At 44.4% G+C, this 23,235-nt stretch overlaps 2 protein-coding genes across 9 annotated transcripts in view; one reads left to right on the top strand and one right to left on the bottom strand.

The window, feature by feature from the left end:
- Positions 1–23,235, top strand: part of G6PC2 (glucose-6-phosphatase catalytic subunit 2) — a 39,619-nt gene that overhangs the window by 12,155 nt on the left and 4,229 nt on the right. For 4 of the 8 annotated variants that reach the window (XM_064163554.1, XM_064163540.1, XM_064163547.1 and 1 more), the window contains 2 exons: positions 911–1,026; positions 2,707–6,969. The exons of 1 other annotated variant lie outside the window; for it this stretch is intronic. In XM_064163554.1, the coding sequence (XP_064019624.1) occupies positions 911–1,026; positions 2,707–3,218 (628 nt within the window). In that variant the 3' untranslated portion in view covers positions 3,219–6,969. Of the gene's footprint in view, positions 1–910; positions 1,027–2,706; positions 6,970–23,235 lie in introns of those variants that run through there. 3 more of the 8 variants (XM_064163532.1, XR_010306716.1, XM_064163563.1) reach the window with 3 other exon arrangements.
- The window catches only part of ABCB11 (ATP binding cassette subfamily B member 11), a 48,201-nt gene continuing 33,567 nt past the window's right edge, over positions 8,602–23,235 (bottom strand). Inside the window, exons 20-28 of the mRNA XM_064163506.1 lie at positions 17,986–18,090; positions 17,733–17,894; positions 14,469–14,672; positions 13,017–13,258; positions 12,749–12,905; positions 11,915–12,112; positions 10,958–11,164; positions 9,900–10,046; positions 8,602–8,802 (exon numbers count right to left, since the gene is read on the bottom strand). Of these exons, the coding sequence (XP_064019576.1) occupies positions 8,602–8,802; positions 9,900–10,046; positions 10,958–11,164; positions 11,915–12,112; positions 12,749–12,905; positions 13,017–13,258; positions 14,469–14,672; positions 17,733–17,894; positions 17,986–18,090 (1,623 nt within the window). The remainder of the gene's footprint in view (positions 8,803–9,899; positions 10,047–10,957; positions 11,165–11,914; positions 12,113–12,748; positions 12,906–13,016; positions 13,259–14,468; positions 14,673–17,732; positions 17,895–17,985; positions 18,091–23,235) is intronic.

Here is a 23,235-nt window from a genome sequence, read left to right as displayed (position 1 = left end):
TGTTCCTAGCTTGGTGTCATCTGCAGACTTACTGATGCTGGGCTCCGTCCCCTGCTCCAAATCATCAATAAAGATGTTGAACAGGACTGAGCCCAGCATTGATCCTTGTGGGACGCTACTAGTGACAGCTGCCAACTGGATGTGGCACCATTCACTCTCTGGGCCCGGCCCTTCAGCCAGTTCTTGACCCATATCAAAGTGAATGTTATGATCTACTTCAGCTGAAAAAAAACCCAGTAAGCAGATTTATCTATTTGTATAGATTGGTATTGATTTATTTAGAGTCATTGCCTATGGTATCTCTGAATCAGCTCCTATTAAAAAACATTCCTAGCTTTCAGTGTTGGAAATTTTGAATTATATTCATTGCCTTTACATGTTGGCTCTTCTCTCCACAAATGTACTGCTCTGATGGTAGTCCTTCTTAACCTTGTTTTAAAGCAAATGCACATAATCTTGGCAAACTTCAGTGTCACTTTTTACTGAGGCCCGTGGTGAAGTCTTGCAATTGTTTATATGGCTTTTCTTTCTAAGCCTGACAAGGTTGTTCCCATACCATGTGAATTTTGTCCAAAAATAATGAAACCTCTACATTTAAGTATAACTTCATGATGAGAAATACAATCAATGTACTACTGCTGACTTAACTTGCCGTTTAATGACTTTCATCACTAGAACCACAGTAGTGTCTTGGACCTGAAAGTGTTCCTGCAGTCCTAGATGTGGCTGCAAAAGCAACCATTATTGATAATGTTTTGCTACTGATTTCCAGTTTTTAATCATCTGATTCTAAAATTCTCTACTTGTAAACCTCTGCTTGGTAAAAGTATGATCCTGACACAAAGGGGCCTGGTATAAATTGGTGAAGTTTTTTGTCTTAATTTTCAAGCTGCTTCTTTTTCCTTCTTAGACTGACATGGTCATTCCTCTGGAGCATTTTCTGGATTATCCAGATCAGTGTGTGCATCTCAAGAGTATTCATAGCAACACATTTCCCTCATCAAGTTATTCTTGGAGTATTTGCTGGTAATGCTGCTCATTTATTTTTACTTTTTTCATTTTCACCATTTATGCAAAATCTGAAAAACCAAATCTGATAAAAGGCAGGAGAGTTTTAGTAGTGCTGTGAGCTTGCAGTCATAGCAATGCTCTTCACTCTCTGGAAGATCAAGGATTTGATGGTAGTCTAAAGGTAACATTTACAAGGTAGAATATATCTGGTTTTGTAATTCACAGAGAGAGTGAGCTGTTGTCCCTGTGCCAGCTGATGCTGGCTGCATTATGTCCACACTGCCACACACTAACGCTGTCTGGTTTGTACTGGCCACATCTGATCTTTAGCTGTGCTGCCTGTGTGGAAGGGAGCAGCTAGGAAGTTGCTCCTATATGGCAGTCACGTTTCCTCTCTGATGGCACCCAGGTGCAAACTAGCATGTGTGCAGTGTGGACAAGAATAGGGCCAGAGGCCTGGGGTGAATCAGATTAAACAGCAAATTAGCAGCACAAACTCCCCAGGGTGATTTAAGAAGCTGAAATACATTTTCCAAGTTACTTAAATACGTTTCAGGTTAGTATTTAGGGTGTTCAGTATCTGAGCTATCTCTCTAGGATTTTTGGGAGGTTGAGCAGAGCATCGAGTGGGGGCTCCCTGCAGACATTCTTTTTTATGGATGCAGGGCAGCCTGGGCAGTGCTGGCTAAGCTTGCATTGCAGTCCAGCCCTCACTTTTCACAAACCAGGACAGAATGAGTCAGAAGGAAGATAAGTGTGTTCTGTGTCTTCAGCATTCAAACCCTGTTTGGGAACTGGAGCCAGATTTTGAGAGAGGGATGCTTTTGGAAAAGGAGTCTTCTCTTTTATGCCTAGTGTTTGTTAGGTTGTCATCTGAGAGATGCAGGCAGTTCTAAGGTATGCCTCATATCAAAAAACATAATAGTGTTTGATATTTGATTTCTCTTGTTTCTGAATTAGCATTTTGAGTGGAAGAAGAGGCTTTGTAATGTACTGCACAGGTGGTAAATTGTGTGTGTGCAAGTGTGTGTACATACAGCTAGAGGAGGGGGAGGATGGGGAGAGAGAGGCATATAGAGAGAGGCGGCGGGGGAGAGAGGGGGTGTAGAGAGGGGAAGAGGGGGCAAGGGGGGAGAGAGTGGGGAAGAGGGAGAGAAAGGGGGGAAGAGAGGAGGGGGCGAGAGAGAGAAAGGGGGGAGAGAGAGAGGGAGGGAGGGGGGAGAGGGGGAGAGAGAGAGGGGAAGAGCAGGGAAAGGGGGAGAGAGAAGAGAGAGAGAGAGGAGAGAGAGAGAGAGAGATGGGGAAAGGAGAGAGGCGGGGGAGAGAGAAGGGGAAGAGAGAGAGGGGGAGACAAGGAGGGGAAAGGGGAGGAGGGAAGAGAAGGGGAGAGAGAGGAGAAGGGGGGGAGAGAAGGGGAGGGGAAGGGGGGAGAGATGAGCGGAAGGGGGGGGAGAGGGGAAGGGGGAGGGGAAGGGAGAGAGGGAGAGAGAGAGGGGATGGGGAAGGGGGAGAGGGAGAGAGAGGGGAAGGGGGAGAGGGGGAAGAAGAAGAGAGAGAGGGGAGAGAGAGAAGAGAGAGAGAAAATATATACATTCTTCTTTCTTCACAAGTCAATTTGTACAGGGGCACTGTAGCAAGTGCTTTGTTGAAGGGCAAGTGTGTTGTTCGCTGTAACCCTGAGTTTCTAATCCACAGGCATTCTTGTGGCAGAAGCATTTGAGCATACCCCTGCCATTCAGACAGCAAGCTTGAGAACGTACATCAAGACAAACTTATTTCTTTTCATCTTTGCCCTTGGCTTTTATCTAGTCCTCAAGCTTCTTGATATTGACTTGCTGTGGTCTGTTCCAAAGGCCAAGAAGTGGTGTGCCAACCCAGACTGGATAAACATAGACACGACTCCATTTGCTGGACTGGTGAGGAATTTAGGGGCGCTCTTTGGCCTAGGTATTGGAATTAATTCTGAAATGTTCATCTTGAGCTGCAAAGGTAAAAACGGCTGTAAGATAAGTTTCCGCATGTTGTGTGTAGCTGCTTCTTTAGCTACACTGCAGCTGTACAATTTTGTTAAGATCCCTACTCATACTGAGTACCTGTTCTACATTCTCTCTTTTTGTAAGAGTGCAGCTATGCCTCTGACTGTAGTTGCCTTGGTTCCGTACTGTGTCCACTCATTAATGAGGACGACTGAAAAGAAACTTAATTAGATAAAGTTTCCAGATGGTTAGCAATTTGGGAACGGATGTGAACTGTTCAAGAACCCTTCACACAGGCAGTTTTGCTCACTCCTTTTAACCAAGGGGGATGCCGCTGCATCTTTGTTGTGTTCCTGGTAAGTAACCAGCATATCCAAATCAATATACTCACAAATGACTTGGGCAGCTCAGAAATATTAACTGCTGGTTTTAGTCTAAGAAATATTGCAACCACACTGCAGCATGGTTAGAAATCACCCAATACTCTGGGTGATAATGAAGTATAATCAACTAGGTTTTTTTTTAGTTACTTGGTAGTCTTCTAGTTCTGTCCATCTCCAGCTAGGAGGTGCTCCAAGTCTCAGTTGTACGGAGTGATAGCCAAGGTTTAATTTCTTTGACATATAGCTACTGTGTCTTAAACTGCTAAATAACAGTGTGACAGCACCACACTGCCTACAACTGTACAGCTGTGCCCAGACACTGTGAAAAAGGCCAGCATAGTTAGCAGCAAGGCTTCAGACTTAACTTATTGAGCTTCCTGAGCAAAACAGCTTGTGATTGAGCTAGATGAGGAAAAAAAACGTTTATTTCAGTTAGAATCTGTAAGATATATTTTTGCATTATTGTGTGTTTTTTGACTTTTTTACTTTTTGAAAGTGGTCACATAAATTGCAAATGCTAGAGATGACACCTTGGATACTGAAAATGCATCAATACAGTGCACAAATCTTTGAGTTCTGTACAGCTACACAAGAGCAACAAATAAGGGAAGTTGTTAATACCGAAATTATCTCAGCATATTACCTCAAGAATGTTGGTCACGTTCCTGTGTTGCAGATGTAAATTAGTCTAGTGGTTGTGTAAATCATGACAACACGATTGCAGAGTAAGTCGTTGTGTGTTTATGTTCTTGTGAGCTTTGCTTACCTAAACACACCAGTAACTAGCATGTGAAATACATTTCCTGTGTACTCCAACTAGGCAAAAGCAGGTACTCCCTTTTTTGATTCATTCATCTCCTCTTGCCTTTCAGGGTGCAATGGTCAAGCAGTATTTTGCTGATGCCATCTCAATTATTAAATACACAAGCAGCATATATAAGGCTATAACATGGGTAATGAGGACTGTGTATATATGATCTTATAGCAGTAAGGCTTAGAAGACATTAAGCATGACATTGCTCCTAGGCTTCCAATTAGTTGTGGCATAATTGAGCTGGAACCAACCTTATTTAATTGGAAATACAAGGTGAATAGTTTGAGTTGGCCCTTGGGAATGAGCATGATACAAATTACAGAAGCAAATCTGAAACAGGCCTCCTTATTTAAGAGCCCACTAGGACTATCTTAAGAAAATTAATCATTTGGTTTAAATAGTCTGAGGAGTATTCTGCTTATGCATCTCCTTTAATGGTTCTCTGAATCATTTTTCTCCCCCAGCAGCTGCCCTGAAACCAGACTTTGCTATAATGGTGACTCCTTAAGCAAAATTACTAAACTAATGGGACTAGGAAAAAATCATGAAGAACAAAGACAACTATGGCATAGTTTTCTCCCACGTTCAAGTTGCCCTGTCCATCATTAATCCCTACCAGTGAGGTGACCTACAGAGGTGTCGTGAAATGCTAGAAGGTTGTTGGTCCAGCTGTCCTGTTACTACTTCTGGCCAATAGCAGTGGCTTCTTTCTGCGCAGCTGTCTGTGGCTCTTGCAGCAGTGTTTAGGCCTGCTGGCTATGTTGGCCATTCTAAGCAGGGAGTTATGGGTAGACACAGCATTTCTAAGCTCCTACCACTTGAGGGTGTGTGCTTCCCAGAACTAAGTGTCTTGGTGCCTCTGCTGGGATAAACAAAACCATAAACATAGGAGAATACTGCAGAAATGCTGTCATTCTAAGTACTGTACAGCCATGTGAGAAGGCAAAGGCTCTCACTCACTTTCTTGGAGTGTCTAGTTAAGTCAGCCAGGTACTTCAGCATCAGGAAAAGGGCCTAAGACCAGCTCTCTGTCTGAACCACCTCTGATTCTTTCTGCAACTCTTAAACCATTACCGAAACCAAGAATAGGGGAAAAGCTGAATAAATTTAGTTTAATTCTACCAATAACTTCAGAAATTAATCTGTGTGTAAAGTAATAGCAGTAGAGTAAGACACTTTATAAGTGTGTTGGGCTATAGAGTTTTATGCAATTGCCTGAAGAATCTCCAGAGAGGGCTCCTGAAACATGGAATCTTATTGCTTTGGTAGAATTAGAACGGTGAGTCAGGAGCCAACGATACAGTGAAATAGGCCTACATGTCCCTTAGACAGGCTTTACTGAATTTATCACAGTTAAAAATTAGACTTCAAGCCACATAAGACTGTGTAGCACCTTAACTAAGAGCTATCAAATTGTTATGCATTTTACCTGTAACCTCACCAGGATTTTGCAGATGTTTCTATTGTTAATCTTTGAAACAGATCCAGAGATTACACCCTTACACAGTGATGGGATGAATGAATCAACCTGGTCTGGGCTTTGAGGTCCACTTTTGAACTGAGCTTTTCCTGTGTAATAAGGAGGGTGGAAAGTGCTTGAGTGATCCCCTTGCTCTGATAGGATCCCAGTGGAAAGTTAATCTTTTATTCCTGATTTAGAGATGCCCAAATTGGGATAATGCAATCCCAGAAGTCCTTCCATCTGTCTGCAGAAAGAGTGTCATAAGCCAGGAGTTACATGAAGTGAAAGTGTCCCTCCTCCCTAGCTGACAAGTTGGCACTAGATTAACTTCACAACACGCTTGCTAATATGCAGCTTTTCTTTCCATCCTTTTCATTCCCTGTTTTACCTTCCTGATGGAAGGACTTTGGCCACAAATAGTCTAGTTGAAGCAGGGGCTGGTTCTGCAGAGTGGTTCTTTAGGTGCTGTCCCAAAACAATAGCATGGTTCTATTTATACAGAGGAATAGGATGATTAGAAAGCCAGAAAGTGCAGCTGCCATGGACCACGCAGAGAACTGGGCAGCAGGACACACCAAACACCACTATCAGCAACTGATGCTGAGACTAGTAACAAAGCTCTGAAAGATGCAAGCAAATACCTTTGTGTCTGCTCAGAGTCTTGTCACCAAGTTCCACAGCTGGGAGATCTTACCTGTGAGGCAAATATAGAGGAAAGGCCTGTCCAGCTCTGCACCAAGCAGTCCATTAAGGCTTGTTGCTTATGCCCAGACATACTGTGTAACTCCACATGTACCTCAGTGCCTTTGCACAGGTACTGATGGGCTTTATAGTCAACTGGTTGTCAACAGCACACAGAAATAAAGTGGCAGGAGATGGCACCCAAGGACATGTAAGACAAACCCAAATGTTTGTGTACCCTGTGAGTGCCTTCTGTTATATAGGCATGATTCCAAATACATAGCTCCCAAGTTTGATGGCTGCCTAAAAATGAGATATTATGATGAAAAGCAATAGCACTACCGCCCAGCTGGGCCCATGTCACTGTGCTCCTGCAAGGAGATGGCAAATTCCTTTGAGGCAGGGGCTAGTGTAGTTGGGTTGGTCTTCTCACCAACTCTGTCCTGCACAGCAGATCTTTGTTATAGACATGATGTAAACCTACGGAAGTACTTGTTATCTGCTGCTCGTCTGAAGGGTAAGACATGAAATGCTAAAGCACAAAAACCAGCAAACAATTTATTGGTGTGATTTGAGCCACAAAAGTGGTGTTCTTTATGCAAAAGAATTTATGTATGTTTTAATAAAGAGTTGTTATTTTTCCATGGCCTTAAATACTATTATAAATTAAGTATCATATAGCTACATCAAGATGTTATTGATAGTCATCCTGTAAACAGTTTCAGTCCTGAGACATCCCAACTAATGATTGCTCTGAAATGTAAAATAGTAAAAAAGATTAAATTGGGGGCAGTTTCTTTTTAGTTGTTTAGGTAAGGATTAAAATACAGCCTTCCTTGGGAAAAAAAGATTTCGGTGTCAGCTATGTGGTTTCAGTAGGGTCAGTTGAAGTATTTCAACTAATGGAACTGAACAAACCTTAAAATTGTTTGCTGCTGCCTAGAATTAAGGGATGTATCATAATAGTTTTCACTGTTACAGCTCTATTCAAGTTCCAGGAATTGGTACTGCTTGTACTTCTATAAGGAACTCCATTGTAGTGTGTTTTAAGAGGATGACCCCCACCAACCCCAGCTAACTATTTTTAGGACATGGAGAGAGACTTTTACAGTTAATAATCTATTATTCAAAATCAAGGTCTAAGTTGTGACACTGTAGTTTAGACTTCCTATCTGCTTTGTCTCTGAGATCCCAGACACCAAGGAAAGAGCCCTGTTGTCCCCGCAGACAAGAACCAATTACATATGTCAGAGAAATATGCACTAGACCTTATAATGTGGTTACAGATACAAGCTTCTGCCAGAAGATGATACTGCCTGACCTTTGTAATTTCTGGATGAGTTGTTGTTCTGTTCCTCAACTCTGCTTAATGCAAACAAAGAGGTGATTACATGGTTGGTTTTTTCCACCTTTGCTCTATTTATGATTTCTGTTAAAATAATAATCATCATCTTGCCTGCTGAAAAAAAAAAGAGAACATATTAGCCATCACCATCTCCACAGAAGTGATTTAAATAGCTGTGATGATCAGCTGTAGGATTTTACATTTATTTAACTAAAGCAGCTTTGGCTGGATTGGTGTGTATCAGGGAAATGATCCTCACCAGACTCTGGTCTCCTTTATTGCTTTCCTTACTTTTGTGGAGCTGCCTTCTACATAAGTACTTAATGGTTTTCTTGAAGCCACTCTGCCATGCTCAGGGCACCAAGGTGTTAGTGCTGTAGCTGTACACAGGAGAAACCCCAGCCTCCTGTACCAGCACAGCTGATGTGTATGGTGTTCAAGGGTGAAGGATAGGGGGTTTGTACCCAAGTGAGGGTATCTGTTGTAATCCTCTGCAAAGAGAATGTTAGATTTGATCCCATCAGATGTGCTCCATTGTTCTTAGGGTTATTTGTCCTTCTTAGAGCTGACCCAGAAAAGAGGCAGTTCCAAGAAGATCAGAGCAGTCTAGTTGTGGAATGACAGGACTGTGCAGTCTGAATGCAGATGGTAGCAATTCTCCAACTCATCAGCAAATATCTTTCCCATTTTCAGGCTTTCTTTCCGTTAGCAGCGGGCTAGGCTGATTCCTGAATGGATCTGCCTATGCTTAGTCCCCAGCATGTGCCTAACAACTGTGCTTGATGCAGAAAGCTACATACATTGAGAATACCACAGAACTCACAGTGTTGTAGAGTGTTTGTAGCACAGTGGGCTACCAATATACACATAACTACCACAGGGTGTCTGCTTACAGAAGAGAAACCTTTCAAATCTGGAACCACAGTAATTCAACTAATTGGGGCGCCAGTGGTGACAAGCTTGTAGTAAGCTCCTTCCATGGCCATCAGTTCATCATGAGTGCCTCTTTCAATGATAAGTCCTTGTGACATCACAGCAATGATGTCTGCATTCTGGATCGTGGACAAGCGGTGGGCAATGACGATGCAGGTACGCCCTTCCCTGGCCTTATCCAGTGCTGCCTGCACAGTCTAAAGGCAAAAGACAAAGTGTCAGAATGAAAATATGCAAACTAAACTGGGCCTCAGAGATGGAGAAAATAGATTGCTTCAGATTGATTGATTAACCATACTGTGCAGCACATGTAAAAAGTGATTATGGGGTTACATCAAAGTTATCTTAATGGTATGCTTTGGCTGGTCATGAACTCCGTGTATAAGCAGTGCAGAGAATCAGAATCAACCAGGTTGGAAGAGATCCTCCAAGATCATCCAGTCCAACCTAGCACCCAGCCCTATCCAGTCAACTAGACCATGGCACTAAGTGCCTCATCCAATCTTTTCTTGAACACCTCCAGGGATGGTGACTCCACCACCTCCCTGGGCAGCCCATTCCAATGCCAATCACTCTCTCTGTGAAGAACTTCCTCCTAACATCCAGCCTAGAACTCCCCTGGCACAACTTGAGACTGTGTCCCCTTGTTCTGTTGCTGGTTGCCTGGCAGAAGAGACCAACCCCCACCTGGCTACAGCCTCCCTTCAAGGGAGTTGTAGACAGCAATGAGATCACTCCTGAGCCTCCTCTTCTCCAGGCTAAACAACCTCAGCTCCCTCAGCCTCTCCAGGTGAATACAGCAGTAGGAGTGAAGGAGGGCCTTATTCAGCTGACATGGTGACTGTCAGGATTTCAAATCTCCACCCTTTCTCACATTGCTGAGTGTAACCAAGCTGCACAAGTTATTGCCCGTTCTTCGTCCCCTCACTGCTGTATGGGATATTCAGGCTTACCATTCATATGCTTGAATACAGTTTGGGTTGGCTGGGTCTTCTGAAATGTTTTAATGTGCAGAAGCTGTAACAGTGAAACGTTGCCACTGAATGCTTGGAAACCCCAGCAATTGGTATGCCTCTTTCTAGCAGTCTGAGAGCCCTTGTAGCTGGCTGCTTTTTTATAGCTGTACCTCCTGGGCATTTAGAAAAGATCATTAAAGGTATGCATGCTGAATGAGCAGTGTGGAATTACGCTGCAGTCATGTCACAGAGTGTGTTAGGACCTCTCTAGAATGGAAACAGGTACAGTGTGAGCCACGTTGTTACCTTTCCCTTGTTGCTTATCGTTGCACATTTACCTTTTCACTTTCCGTGTCCAAGGCAGACGTAGCCTCATCCAGTAACAGAATTTTAGGGTCTCGTATGATGGCCCTCGCTATCGCAATGCGTTGTTTTTGCCCACGAGACAGCTGAGATCCTTGAGCACCAACATGAGTTTCATAGTTCTGGAAAGTGTACAGAAGAAAGATTTTATTCATAGAGTCACAGAATCAACCAGGTTGGAAGAGACCTCCAAGATCATCCAGTCCAACCTAGCACCCAGCCCTAGTCAATCAGCTAGACCATGGCAAATACCAGTAAGTGACCTGAGGGAAGAGCAGGGGGAGAGAGGCAAAAGTGCTGACCATTGCTCCCTGCTCCTTTAAAAAAAAAAGGGCAGCAAAATGCAGAAATACCACAGGGTATTTCACAGACCTGTCTGTGGTGACATCACTGAAACATGCTTTGTAGTGTGCAGGGCCCAGAGATGACTGGCCTGGAACTAAGGTTTGACAGCAAAATGTTGGCTGAGGCTAAAGAAATTAATTCCACACCCCAAACACAGAGTTGGGTGAAGAGGCTACAAGTGTTTAGGGGCCTTCTGAACAAATATTTTAGGTTGGTGCCTAAATTGTATCTGTAACTTTTATTTTTCTGCTTTATATTTCCATTATTTCAGTGCATTTAAATACTTCTTAAATGCACATGAGCGGCTAGCTTAAAATATTTTTGCCAAAGTTTCATGCCCTATTGAGAAGGCAAATGTCCCACAGGTGGGAATAGGGTTTATGTGTTTCCTGACTCGGTGTAATGCTTTGACTGTGATGTTTTCTCTCTCTTGTCCATGCCTTTGAAGAACCTTCTCACACTTGCAGCTGCTAGATTCAGTTTTAGAAATATTTGCCTACTGTGTAAATATCCAGTAGCAACTCATGCCCAAGCTCTCAGGACCACAACAAATGGTCATGACACCCTCTGTAAAAGTAAATAAAAGGTATATGTGTGTGACAGCTTTAACTGGGTTTGGAGCATCTCTCTCTGCAAAGAACACTGAGTCGCTGTGCAGTTTCACAGCCAAGGCCTCACAGGTACTTACCTGAGGGAGTGACATGACAAAGTCGTGCAGCTGAGCTTTCTGGGCTGCTTCTATGACTTGTTCCATTGTCACCTCTTTGGTGTTACTGCCATACTTGATATTTTCAGCAATGCTGCAGTCAAACAGCACAGGTTCCTGGGACACTATTCCAATTTTTGATCTAAGGAACTGTATGTTTATTGTCCTGGTGTCATGTCCATCTATTAACTACCAGGAAACAAAAGAAAACTTGAAACATCATTCCAAAACAATGGCATCTAACCCCCAACTAATCCATAGCACAATTAAACTATTTAGCCATATAACTAAAATGGAGGCACATCTGGTTTAAAGTGATCTGAAGAAACTGCTTCAGTTTGACTGCTGTATGAATGATGATCTTGCTGTGTCTGTGACCCAGCCAAACAACAGACCTTACACTTCACTTAGGTTCAAGGTTACTATTTCATTGCTTAAGCTTAGGCACATGCTTTGTTGCCTTCCTGCCAGTGATCAATATACTAATTTCAAAGAGAAAGAAATCAAACTAGATGGTTAAGTATTTACAGGAGCTCTAAAATCGTTTTAAGCTATGCATAATGGGAGAACTGGAAGTTAAACAAATTCAACTTGCATAGAAGCTGCATGGTGAACCTTTCTATTTAGGGATGCTCCAGATTCTTTGCTGCATTGTGGAGTTTTCTTCTGCTCCCACAATGTCCACCACACAGGAGCTACCAAGGTGAATACCTGGCCTACATAATGCCCAAAGGTACACCTGAGGCTTGTACTATTCTGTTCTTCCCTGAATAGCTCTGCAGTGATCCTTGGGAATTGTCTGAACAGTCCAGGTTACTTCAGAGAGCTAAAGCCTCAAGCTGCATTTGTACGTGCCGCCACTGCTAGCACACCTTGGAAGGAGTCCTGGTAGCTTTGCAGAAGACAACAATGCACACAAAGCACATTTCCCTTGCTTACCACAGTTCCTTGCTCAGGGTCATAGAAACGCTCCAGAAGCTGGACGCTGGTGCTCTTACCACAGCCACTGCTTCCAACAAATGCCAAAGTCTGTCCAGGTTTAACAGCTATAGAAAGTCCTTTCAGGACCTGAATATCAGGCCGAGAAGGGTATGTGAATTTACAGTTAACAAATTCAATGCTTCCCTTGAAGTTATCCTGGTGGGGAAAAAAAAAACAAGAGAAAGACCTCAAGCTCAACACTGAATTGTAAAGTACAGCATAACTCTTCCTCAGATGCCATTCTTGCATCTCTTTTATCAAATATGACACTGGGGCTAGTGACAGTATCCCAGACAGAGGGATCAAAACCAATACTGGAGTAGCTGTCCAACAGGCAAAGCCATTATTCATGATACTAATGCTTTGCTTAGCATTCCCCCATACAGAAGTACAAGTACAGAGGCCTTGATTAAAAGTAGGATTGCCTTGCACGTGAGTTTTAATACTCTATGTAAGTGTAAATTTGGTGCTAGTCCAAATACATCAGTGCAAAAAAGTTGGATTTGGTAAAAACCAAACAAAAAAAAAATCCCAACAGGAAAACAGCTTGTCAACATTAGAGCAATATGTGAATTTGCACACACCAGGTCTTGAAAAAAAAACCCCTTTTACAAACCTCTGAAGGGAATCAGGATATTTGATTTTTTCAGGGTCTGAAGCAAAATATTTCATTTAGTTGACAACTATTCCAAGCTTTTGTTCAACTAAAACAAAAATTACTTCAATTTTCTGGGTTTGACTTTTCAATTCACCTTCATGATGACATCACCAACTGCTCATCTCCACTCTTACCCATTTGTCCCCCTCTGCACTGTAAACGCTGATTTTAGGAAGCCGATCAACCAGCTGGAAAAAGCGTGCAGCAGATGTTTTGGCTTTGGCATAGTTTGGGGTGTAGGAAGAAGCTCTCCCCAAAGCAGTTCCACTGGTCACGATGGCAGAGATCACCCTGTGGGATAGGAGGACATGGACATTCTTTGGAAGCCATCAGGGAACAACACTACCCTGAGCCTCATGCTCCTAGAGGGGAGCCTGTTTCTGGCTCCAGGTTGGCTCTCACCTGAACACAAAGCTGTAATGGAGGCCTTCAGTGTCAACTAGAAACCCCCCATATCTGTAAGAGACAGCATTGGCTATGAAGACAATGCTCTGGGCAAAGCCAAAGCAAAGTCCATAGACGTGTGCTTTTTTGGTCGCCGTTCTGTAGGGCGTAACCAGGTGCTTCTCAAAGTTGTCAATAAACATCTTCTCTTTCCCTATCCCAGCTACAGTCCTGATGTTAGAGAGGGCTTCACTGGAAATCTGCAGGGAAAAAGGAAGAGGGAGGTAAAACCTCCAATGTTTTCCTTGGAAAAGTAGAATGTGCCTCTCGCATGCATGATTCTTCCAAGAACACATTCATTTGTTTGCTGCACTAATGCCATAGGTAAATTGACTCTGATATGATCTAGACTGCTCCAATAACCTGATGAGAAACTTTGCTGCAAGCAATTATCTACCAGCATCCTCAACAGTATTTCTCTGTCTGCTCCACTAGAGCTGTGTAAGCACACTTAGGAAATCAGGACCATGCTCACCCTTATTTAACAATCATAGAATCATAGAATCAAGCAGGTTGGAAGAGACCTCCAAGATCATCCAGTCCAACCTAGCACCCAGCCCTGGCCAGTCAACTAGACCATGGCACTAAGTGCCTCATCCAGGCTTCTTTTGGGACCTCCAGGGACAGCAACTCCACCACCTCCCTGGGCAGCCCATTCCAATGGCAAATCACTCTCTCAAGTGTACTCAGCCAGTGCAAACTACACTGACCTCAGCCTTTGAGGCGAGGCAGTTTGCAGGGTCTTGCAGCCAAGAGAGTGTGAAGTGCTGCTGTGATACTGAAGCTAACGTAACAAGGAGGAGGGCTTTAGGAGGGGTCACTGAGCACAGGATGCATTCTTTCCAAGGAAGGATTTCCTTCCTCAGCTCTACTGCTGATTGGTTTAATACCTGTACAGATGTGTTTTCATCAGGAAGCAAAATCTAAGCTATTATAAGAAAGTACCATGTCTCCTATTAGGAACTAAGAGTAAAAAGGTTAACGCTTATGTGAGTTTAAAAAAACCCAAAACGTTTCCAGATGAGAAATGAGAATTGATAGAATTTTGACCCTTAAAATCCATACATGAAAACAGTTATGAATGTGATCTTGCAGCACACATTGAAGCTGGTAAGCTAGCAGGGCCCACTGAAGGAACATTTTTGCTCTCTTTAAGCTCTGTGTACCGATCAGTGGTTCAGTGCTGAATTATCAGATGCGAGGACTTCCAGATGAGCAAGTGTCACTGTGTTCTGAGGACAGCATAATCACAGGGCATTAGCAAATGGGGGTGTAAATAACACCTGGCAAAAATGAAGCAGACTGCTAAGATATCAATGTCTACCAACTAGGCCCAAAGACTTTTCAAAAGTTAGTAGTTTTTCAGCTACTTGTGGCTATAAATATTGATTTGTTTTTAAGTAATCTTACCTGTCCAGCAGCTTCCAGTGCTTTTTTGTCCTTAGAGGCAAATCCTGTCAGCATTTTAGCCTGCACAGCACCAGATAAGGCCAAAAATGGCAGGAAACACAGTATAACTAAACTCAGTTTCCAGCTGAAGTAGAAAGCAATGATCAGGGCAACCCCGATGTTGGTAAAGGAATTGACAATCATTCCTATCTGCGATCCAGTTGCCTTCAGAGAAAGGAAAGAGCTATCATTGACTGTGAACCCAACAGTAACTTTATATCATCTTCACATTTTTCATTTATAGAAATATTTAAATAGTCTTTCAATAACTTCTCCTATTAAACTTTAGAAAACTCCAAATTACATTAAAATATCAAAAGGCACCACCAGCTGCTGACTGTGCTGGAATTCAGCCAGTTTGGATATAGTTTCCATTCAGTTGTCTCAAGAGAAGGACTGCAAGTGCAAGGTCCTGCATCTTAGTCGAGGCAATCCCAAGCACAAATCCAGGCTGGGCAGGGACTGGCTGGAGAGCAGCCCTGAGGTGAGGGACTTGGGGGTGCTGGTGGACAAGAAGCCCAACATGACCCAGCAGTGTGCACTTGCATCCCAGAAAGCCAAACAGAGCCTGGGCTGCATCAGAAGTGTGGCCAGCAGGTAGAGGGAGGTGATCCTCCCCCTCTACTCTGCACTGGCGAGACCTCACCGGGAGTACTGCATCCAGTTCTGGAGAACCTATTACAAGAGGGATGTGGAGATGCTGGAGTGTGTCCAGAGAAGGGCCACTGGGATGCTCAGAGGGCTGCAGCACCTCTGCTGTGAGGACAGACTGAAAGAGTTGGGGGTGTGCAGTCCAAAGAAGAGGAGGCTCCCAGGTGACCTTCTTGTGGCCTTCCAGTTTCTGAAGGGGGACTACAAAAAAGCTGGGGAGGGACTTTACAGGCTCTCAGGGAGTGACAGGACTAGGGGGAATGGAGCAAAGCTGGAGGTGGGGAGAGTCAGACTGGACGTGAGGAGGAAGTTGTTAAGCATAAGAGTGGTGAGAGCCTGGAATGGGTTTCCCAGGGAGGTGGTTGAGGCCCCATCCCTGGAGGTGTTTAAGGCCAGGCTGGATGAGGCTGTGTGCAGCCTGCTCTAGGGTAGGGTGTCCCTGCCCCTGGCAGGGGGGTTGGAACTAGATGATACTTGTAGTCCCTTCCAACCCTGACTGATTCTACAATTCTATGATTCTTATGATTCTACATGTCCAATATCCCTTGCACCCACAAAACATTCCCTTCAGAACACAGGAAATTGTTCTTTATGACCTTGAGAAAGATAATCTAACTACTGAAGCGATGAAATGATTTGGTCAGTGTTTTACAAGTTTGTTTCTTTTGTTTGACGTATCTCATGTAAGTGCCTGCAAGGCCTGGAGAGGTTTGCAGCTGGTTTCATAGAATCAACCAGGTTGGAAGAGACCTTCAAGATCATCCAGTCCAACCTATCACTCAGCCCTTGCCAATCAACCAGACCATGGCACTAAGTGCCTCATCAAGGCTTTTCTTGAACACCTCCAGGGATGTTGACTCCACCACCTCCCTGGGCAGCCCATTCCAATGCCAATCAGTCTCTGTGTCAAGAACTTCGTCCTAACATCCAGCCTATAATTCCTTCCCCTGCCACAACTTCAGACTGTGTCCCCTTCTTCTGTTGCTGGTTGCCTGGGAGAAGAGACCAACTCCCACCTGGCTACAGCCTCCCTTCAGATAGTCATAGACAGCAATGAGGTCACCCTTGAGCCTCCAGGTTAAACACCCCCAGCTCCCTCAGCCTGTCCTTCACAGGGCTGTGTTCCAGGCCTCTCACCAGCTTTGTTGCCCTTCTCTGGACACGTTCCAGTATCTCAACATCTCTCTTGAATTGAGGAGCTCAGAAGTGGGCACAGTACTCGAGGTGTGGCCTGACCAGTGCTGAGTTCTGTAGAATCTACTGCTGACAGAGGTTTGAGGAACCTTTTCTCTCATTTAAGTTCTGAAAAGTCTCCATTAACAGTTTTTAAAACCTAGCCTGCCATCTTCAGGACAATTTTTGTAACAAAGAAATCTTTATGCTTCCTTCTTTGTGGAAAGTTGCTTGCACTGGCACCTGACTCGCTTTTACCACAGTGTCAGTCCAGACTGGCACCATTTCTAAGTCAGCACAATTTAACTCTCACCTGCTAAGGAACTGTGCTAGTTTGAGCCTAGATAGGATGTTTTGGTGAGAAGAAGGAGATTACAGGCTGTGACAGGGAAACAATGGTGATGTCTACTGCACTCATACACTTGCTGAGATGTATAAGAACAAGAACACAAACACAGATAACAGAGTGACTGTCTAGGCTTTGGGCTGAACTTCTCTTTCTCTCTGACTTAACCTGCCATCTGTGTGTCTAATCTATCTGCTTCCTAACCCCCCTGCCCGACCCTCCAGTATTCCTTGGGCACAAGGCAACGTCTGGGGTAAGGTAGAGAGGGGTGGGAGAAGGTGGAAGGGTGGTTGTGAGCCCCTCCTGGGGACTGAGGTTTCTGAGAGGGCTGTTGTGTTTCTGTATTACCTTTAACCTTGTATATTTCTGTATATATTGTAACTATCTGCTTGTCTGTTATGCTAAGCTGTAAATTTACAGCTTCATTCAATTTCCAGAGCCACCGAGTCTAGTCTGGGTGATTTCTAAAGGGGGGGGCGGGGCGGGTAACACCCAAACCGTCACAGGAACAGAATGCCTGGTGTTAGTGGTTCACTTCCCCAGACAATGTCCCGCTGAAACTGGCTGCGTGATTCCCCCACTGAGCACCAGCCAGTACTGTAAACTATTTTATCAATGGACTGTCAGTTTAAATCAAAACTGTCAGAACAAGCACAATGCTATGCTGAAAACTGGAAAGTGTGGTTAGTCACTAAAGTAGTAGTCTGACCTGGCTTTGAAATCATAGAATCATAGAATCATCTCCAGAAAACAGAACTGCCAACTTTCCCACTGGCTGCTCCTTCCTGTATCATAGATGGTTGGTGTTTTATTGCTTTCTGTGTTCTGGTAACACAGGCAGGAAATGGTGAGCCTCTTTCTACTTTTAGGTAAATACAGGGGTAACAGTTCGCTATTGACAGCCTCTGATAAACAGAAGTATTTTAACTGACTGACCAAGAACTGGTCTACAGTGACCTCACTCCTGGTATGCTAGCTAATTTCTGTGACATTGTGCCAAAAGAAGCCTTCAATCAGTGCTTATTAGAAAGCAGTTATTAAGGTATGGGTCTTACCCCTTGGACCTGCGAGGCATCCGTTGCAAGTCTGGTAGTCAAAGCACCAGGGCTGTTCTGCCGGTCATCGAACCAACCAATGTCTTGCCCTAGCATGGCCTTGAAACCCAATTTCCTTAGCCGCCTGGTAAGCAGCTCACCAGACTTGGCAAAGGTGTATCCCTGGGGTGCAGAAGCATACAGTTATTGTACAGAAAGACATGCCCACTGAGTAAGGAATCAGAAACAGAACTTACATTTATTGGACTACTACCTGCAGAAACTGTGTGAAAAAGGAAAGAATTCCAATGGCGACAAAGAGCAGGCAGACGCCGTTGATTTGGTTACTTTGTTCTTCTGCATCCAGAATGGAGAAGGTCTTTAGAAAAAAGAAAAAGAAAGAAAAGGTGGCTTCATATTAGAAATGTCAGTTTTGCTGTGCATGAAGTTTGTTCATGACTCCCTGCTGCCATGTGCAGAAGCCCACCCTAGAACCAAAGGCAGAACACAGAGCTCTCGCTCACCCCGTGCAAAGGCCAAATTCCTTACTTATCCTAAGGTGAGCCAAAATAATACTTTCTACTCCCATTAAACAAGTCTATTACACTCAGTGTCTGCACATAATGCTATTACTTGCTGCCTGTCCCTTGTTATAATCAGACACCTCCCACCCCCCATACACACACACTCTAAAATAGATCCAGTGAAAACCAGAGAAGCAGCAAAATAAACATCACAGGGACAAAGCAACAGCAGAGCAGCTCCCTTACCTCCCATCTGATGTATGCAATTGCAGCTTTTTGGGGCTGTATAAAATGAAGTCTGCACAAACTTAGAAATGCTGTAGTTGCTAGAGGAAGGCTTCAAGACAACTCTATTCTCTTTCAGTGAAGGATTGTGGATACAACATATTTGCTTACTGCTGGATACTCGAGGGCAAGCATTAGAGTGCCTCCACCCCACTCTGCTGCAGTCTCCTTGGTCTTTTCTTTTGATCTCTTGTTCTTAGTATTTTCAATACTTGGCAGCTTTGCTGGCTGCTGCTGAAGGATTGGCCCATATCTAAGCAGCCATCCATTGGTAATGACTTCCAGTCAGAACAGTTGGTATGCAGGTTAGCTAACCTACCTAAAGGTGTTAAACTACTGCTATTTGCAGGTAAAAGCCACAGCTCACATTTGCACTTCTCCACTAACCTAAAATCAATTCTAATTAGTTTTCACAGGTAAATATTACTATAAATTCACTAATGTATTGATCTGGTATTTGTAAGGTGTAATTAAAATTCACTTCTGCATTTGAACTTTTTTAATATCAAGACCAGCTGAAATTCTTCTAGGTAGATATTTAACAGTAGAAAGAGAAGGAACTTTCACTGCAGCTCTACATTTGAAAGTTCCACAAAAACAAACTTAAGAACAGAATAGAGTACAATAGAATAGAATGGAAGTAGAAGAGAATAGAAGTAGAAGAGAAGAGAAGAGAAGAGAAGAGAAGAGAAGAGAAGAGAAGAGAAGAGAAGAGAAGAGAAGAGAAGAGAAGAGAAGAGAAGAGAAGAGAAGAGAAGAGAAGAGAATCAACCAGTTTGGAAGAGACCTCCAGGCTCATCCAGTGCAACCTACCACCCAGCCCTATCCCATCAACTAGACAATGGCACTAAGTCTTTAAGTACTATTCTTAAAAGGTCAGCCCAGGATACTTATAGTTCAAAGTGAGCTATACATCAAAGTAACAGATGAATTAGAGCATGAAGTTGAGAAAAAGAAATGGGAAAGAAATGGGAATTCCACTTACAGGCTGCCCAGAGAGATTGTGAGTTCCTTCTCTGGAGGATTTGAAAACCTGCCCAGACAGATCTCAGTGCACTCTGAGCTGGGCTAACCTGAATTAGCAGTGGGCATCTGACTCGGTGTTCTCCAGAGGTCCCTTCCAAAACCTACCATTCTACAAATCTATGGAAACTGGTGTGTGTGCCTCAGAGATTTATACTGGCAACAGTGCTTCCAGGACTAGAAGAGCAGTGGACTGAAGTACATGCTTTCACTCTCCCAACACAGAAAGCAGCAGCACTTAATAGTGTCATAAAAAGAAATGTCAATAACATTTGTTGATAAGAGATCTCTGTAGTGCAGAGGATTGTTCATCCTCTTGCAAATCTGTCCTGTAAAATTGAACTATCCTGTTCTGCAGCTATGTCCTTGATAGCAACCAGCAACAGATCAAGGGGGCACAGTCTCAAGTTGTGCCAGGAGAGGTATAGGCTTGATGTTAGGAGGAAGTTCTTCACAGAGAGAGTGATTGGCATTGGAATGGGCTGCCCAGGGAGGTGGTGGAATCACCATCCCTGGAGGTGTGCGAGAAAAGCCTGGGTGAGGCACTTAGTGCCATGGTCTAGTTGATTGGCTAGGGCTGGGTGCTAGGTTGGACTGGATGATCTTGGAGGTCCCTTCCAACCTGGCTGATTCTATGATTTTAAAAACTATCAGTGAATGTAGTAACATGTAGCACAGACAATAGCAGTGAGTCTACCAAAGGGAAGAGTTGTTGATGTTCAGGTTTTATAAGTTTCAGTACTTTCAGCATGGGCTACCATTTATCTGGAGCCTTGGGTCATCACTCACTTCTCAGCATTAACTACTTCAAAGTAGACTTTGCTAAATTTACCCTCCCTTTTTGTATCTGTGGGGATTTCCCTCCTCACTTCTCCAGTACATGGGTCCCTGAGTAGAAGCCCACGTGTCTGTCACAATATCATTGTGGATATTCACACAGCCTGGAAAGCAGACGCACATTCCATCTGCCTGCCTGCCTTGGCACCAGACAGAAATGGGTTTATGAATAATGAAACACAGATGCTGGACTTTGCTCATGTTTGCTATGGCTTGCTTTCTGACTTCAGCCTCTCTCTTTGGATGGATTGAGACCTTCAAGAGAAGGCAATGAAGACACTTAGTACCTTGCAGGATGAAATCAGCCCCAAAGCTGTCAGTGTCTAGAAAACTTCTCTCAACAGGAAACAAAGGTTAGAATTATTGCAGAATACACAAAGCAGTGTTTCACCTGCTGTCTAGTGAAAGCCAAAGTCCTTGGCATGAGATGTCCCTGCCTATAGCTAGATGATTCTTGGGGGTCTCTTCCAGCCCTGACAATTCTATAATTCTAGAGACTCATGAGGTGGAGGTAAGCAGACATACCTACGACTAAAAGACCAAGCCCATTGGCCAGGAGGCACATGGTGGATCAATAGGGACTGGAACACCACTTGCTCTGCCACTCCCTGAATACTAGCTAGCAAACATCAGGCTACAAGTAAATGTGACTCAAAGTCCAGAGCAGATTCTCAGAGAGATATATCTAAGCCAACATCTGCCACCCGCCCACCTCCCCACCATCTCAAAACCAAACCAAGCCAAACCAAAACAACCCTGGACAACGAGAGGTCAATCCTGCTTCTGATAGATTGCTGGCACTGTTTCTAGGAGCATTTTCTCATCTCTTTTATAATCATTAGTTCAGATGATGGGGATCATCTAGTTCCAACCCCCCCTGCCATGGGCAGGGACACCCTACCCTAGAGCAGACTGCACACAGCCTCATCCAGCCTGGCCTTAAACACCTCCAGGGACAGGGCCTCAACCACCTCCCTGGAAAACCCTTTCCAGGCTCTCATCACTCTCATGCTGAACAACTTCCTCTTCATGGCCAGACTAAATCTCCCCACCTCCAGCTTTGCTCCATTCACTCTAGTCCTGTCACTCCCTGAGAGCCTAAAAATTCCCTCCCCAGGCCCCCTTCAGATACTGGAAGGCCACAAGAAGGTCACCTGGGAGTCTCCTCTTCTCTGGACTGAACAGCCCCAACTCTTTCAGTCTGTCCTCATAGCAGAGGTGCTGCAGCCCTCTGATAATCCTCGTGGCCCTTCTCTGGACACACTCCAGCATCTCCATATCCCTCTTGTAACTGGATGCAGTACTCCAGGTGGGGTCTCACCAGAGCAGATTAGAGGGGGAGAATCACCTCCCTCTACCTGCTGGCCACCGTTCTGATGCAGCCCAGGCTCTGGTTGTCTTTCTGGGCTGCAAGTGCACACTGCAGGATCATGTTGAGCTTCTCATCCACCAGGAAGAACAGTCATGGCTGAATTCTGAGTTTTGAGTGAGGCTGTGGATTCTGATGGTAATGCATCCTTTAGTGACTGCCGAAGGATATTTCAATTTCCTGCATGTCTTTCAAATTTACTGATGCAAGTCTACTTTCTGTTGGCAGCTGTGAGGTCTGTTATAATTATCTACCTGTCTCTGGGCATTGTGCAGGGAGCAGGCAGCAAGTAGCTGCCCAAAGTATATAAACCAAAAAGTGAAGTGCTTTCTGGATCTGATCCAAAGTTTTCTCAAAGGCATGTAGTTGTGCAGGGAAGAACCACTGCATGTCTCACTCTCCTCTGTTCCTGTACATCTTGTATCATCTAAAATAAACTGTATGCAAGTGTAGAGACTCACAAGTTGCTGAAAAGTGAGGAGAGATAATAAAGAACACATGACAAATACTGATGAGCCTACCCCTTCAAAGAGCTCAAATGATAGTGATGACAGTGATATAAATATCTCTACTGAATAATTGATTATAGATGAGAAAGATGACCCCATTTACTTGACAAGATCAAAAGATTTGCCCAAAACATGTCAAGTCCTGACTCATACATTTACTCCCCTCTGCTCCAGATCTAAAATAGAATCGTAGAATCATATAATCAAGCAGGTTGGAAGAGACCTCCAAGATCATCCAGGCCAACCTAGCACCCAGCCCTAGCCAGGCATCTAGACCATGGCACTAAGTGCCTCATCCAGTCTTTTCTTGAACACCTCCAGGGACAGTGACTCCACCACCTCCCTGAGCAGCCCATTCCAATGCCAATCACTCTCTCTGGGAAGAACTTCCTCCTAACATCCAGCCTAGACTTACCCCAGCACAACTTGAGACTGTGTCCCCTTGTTCTGTTGCTGCTTGCCTGGGAGAAGAGACCAACCCCCACCTGGCTACATCCTCCCTTCAGGTAGTTGTAGACAGTAATGAGGTTACCCCTGAGCCTCCTCTTCTCCAGGCTAAACAGTCCCAGCTCCCTCAGCCTCTCCTCACAAGGCTGTGCTCCAGGCCCCTCACCAGCTTTGTCGCCCTTCTCTGGACACATTCCAGCATCTCAACATCCCTCTTGAATTGAGGGGCCCAGAACTGGACACAGTACTCAAGGTGTGGCCTGACCAGTGCTGAGTACAGGGGAAGAATAACCTCCCACATCCTCCTGGCCACACTGTTCCTGATCCAGGCCAGGATGCCATTGGCTCTCTTGGCCACCTGGGCACACTGCTGGCTCATCTTCAGCTTACTATCTATCAGTACCTCCAGGGCTCTTTTCCTCCTGGCTGCTTTCCAGCCACTCAGTCCCCAGCCTGTAGCACTGCTTGGGGTTGTTGTGGCCAAAGTGCAGAAACCTGCACTTGGCCTTGTTAAATGTCATCTCATTGGC

Source organism: Pogoniulus pusillus, chromosome 2 (assembly GCF_015220805.1).
Source record: "Pogoniulus pusillus isolate bPogPus1 chromosome 2, bPogPus1.pri, whole genome shotgun sequence".
NCBI classification, from domain to species: Eukaryota; Metazoa; Chordata; class Aves; order Piciformes; family Lybiidae; genus Pogoniulus; species Pogoniulus pusillus.
This window is presented reverse-complemented; position numbering and strand designations above follow the sequence as displayed.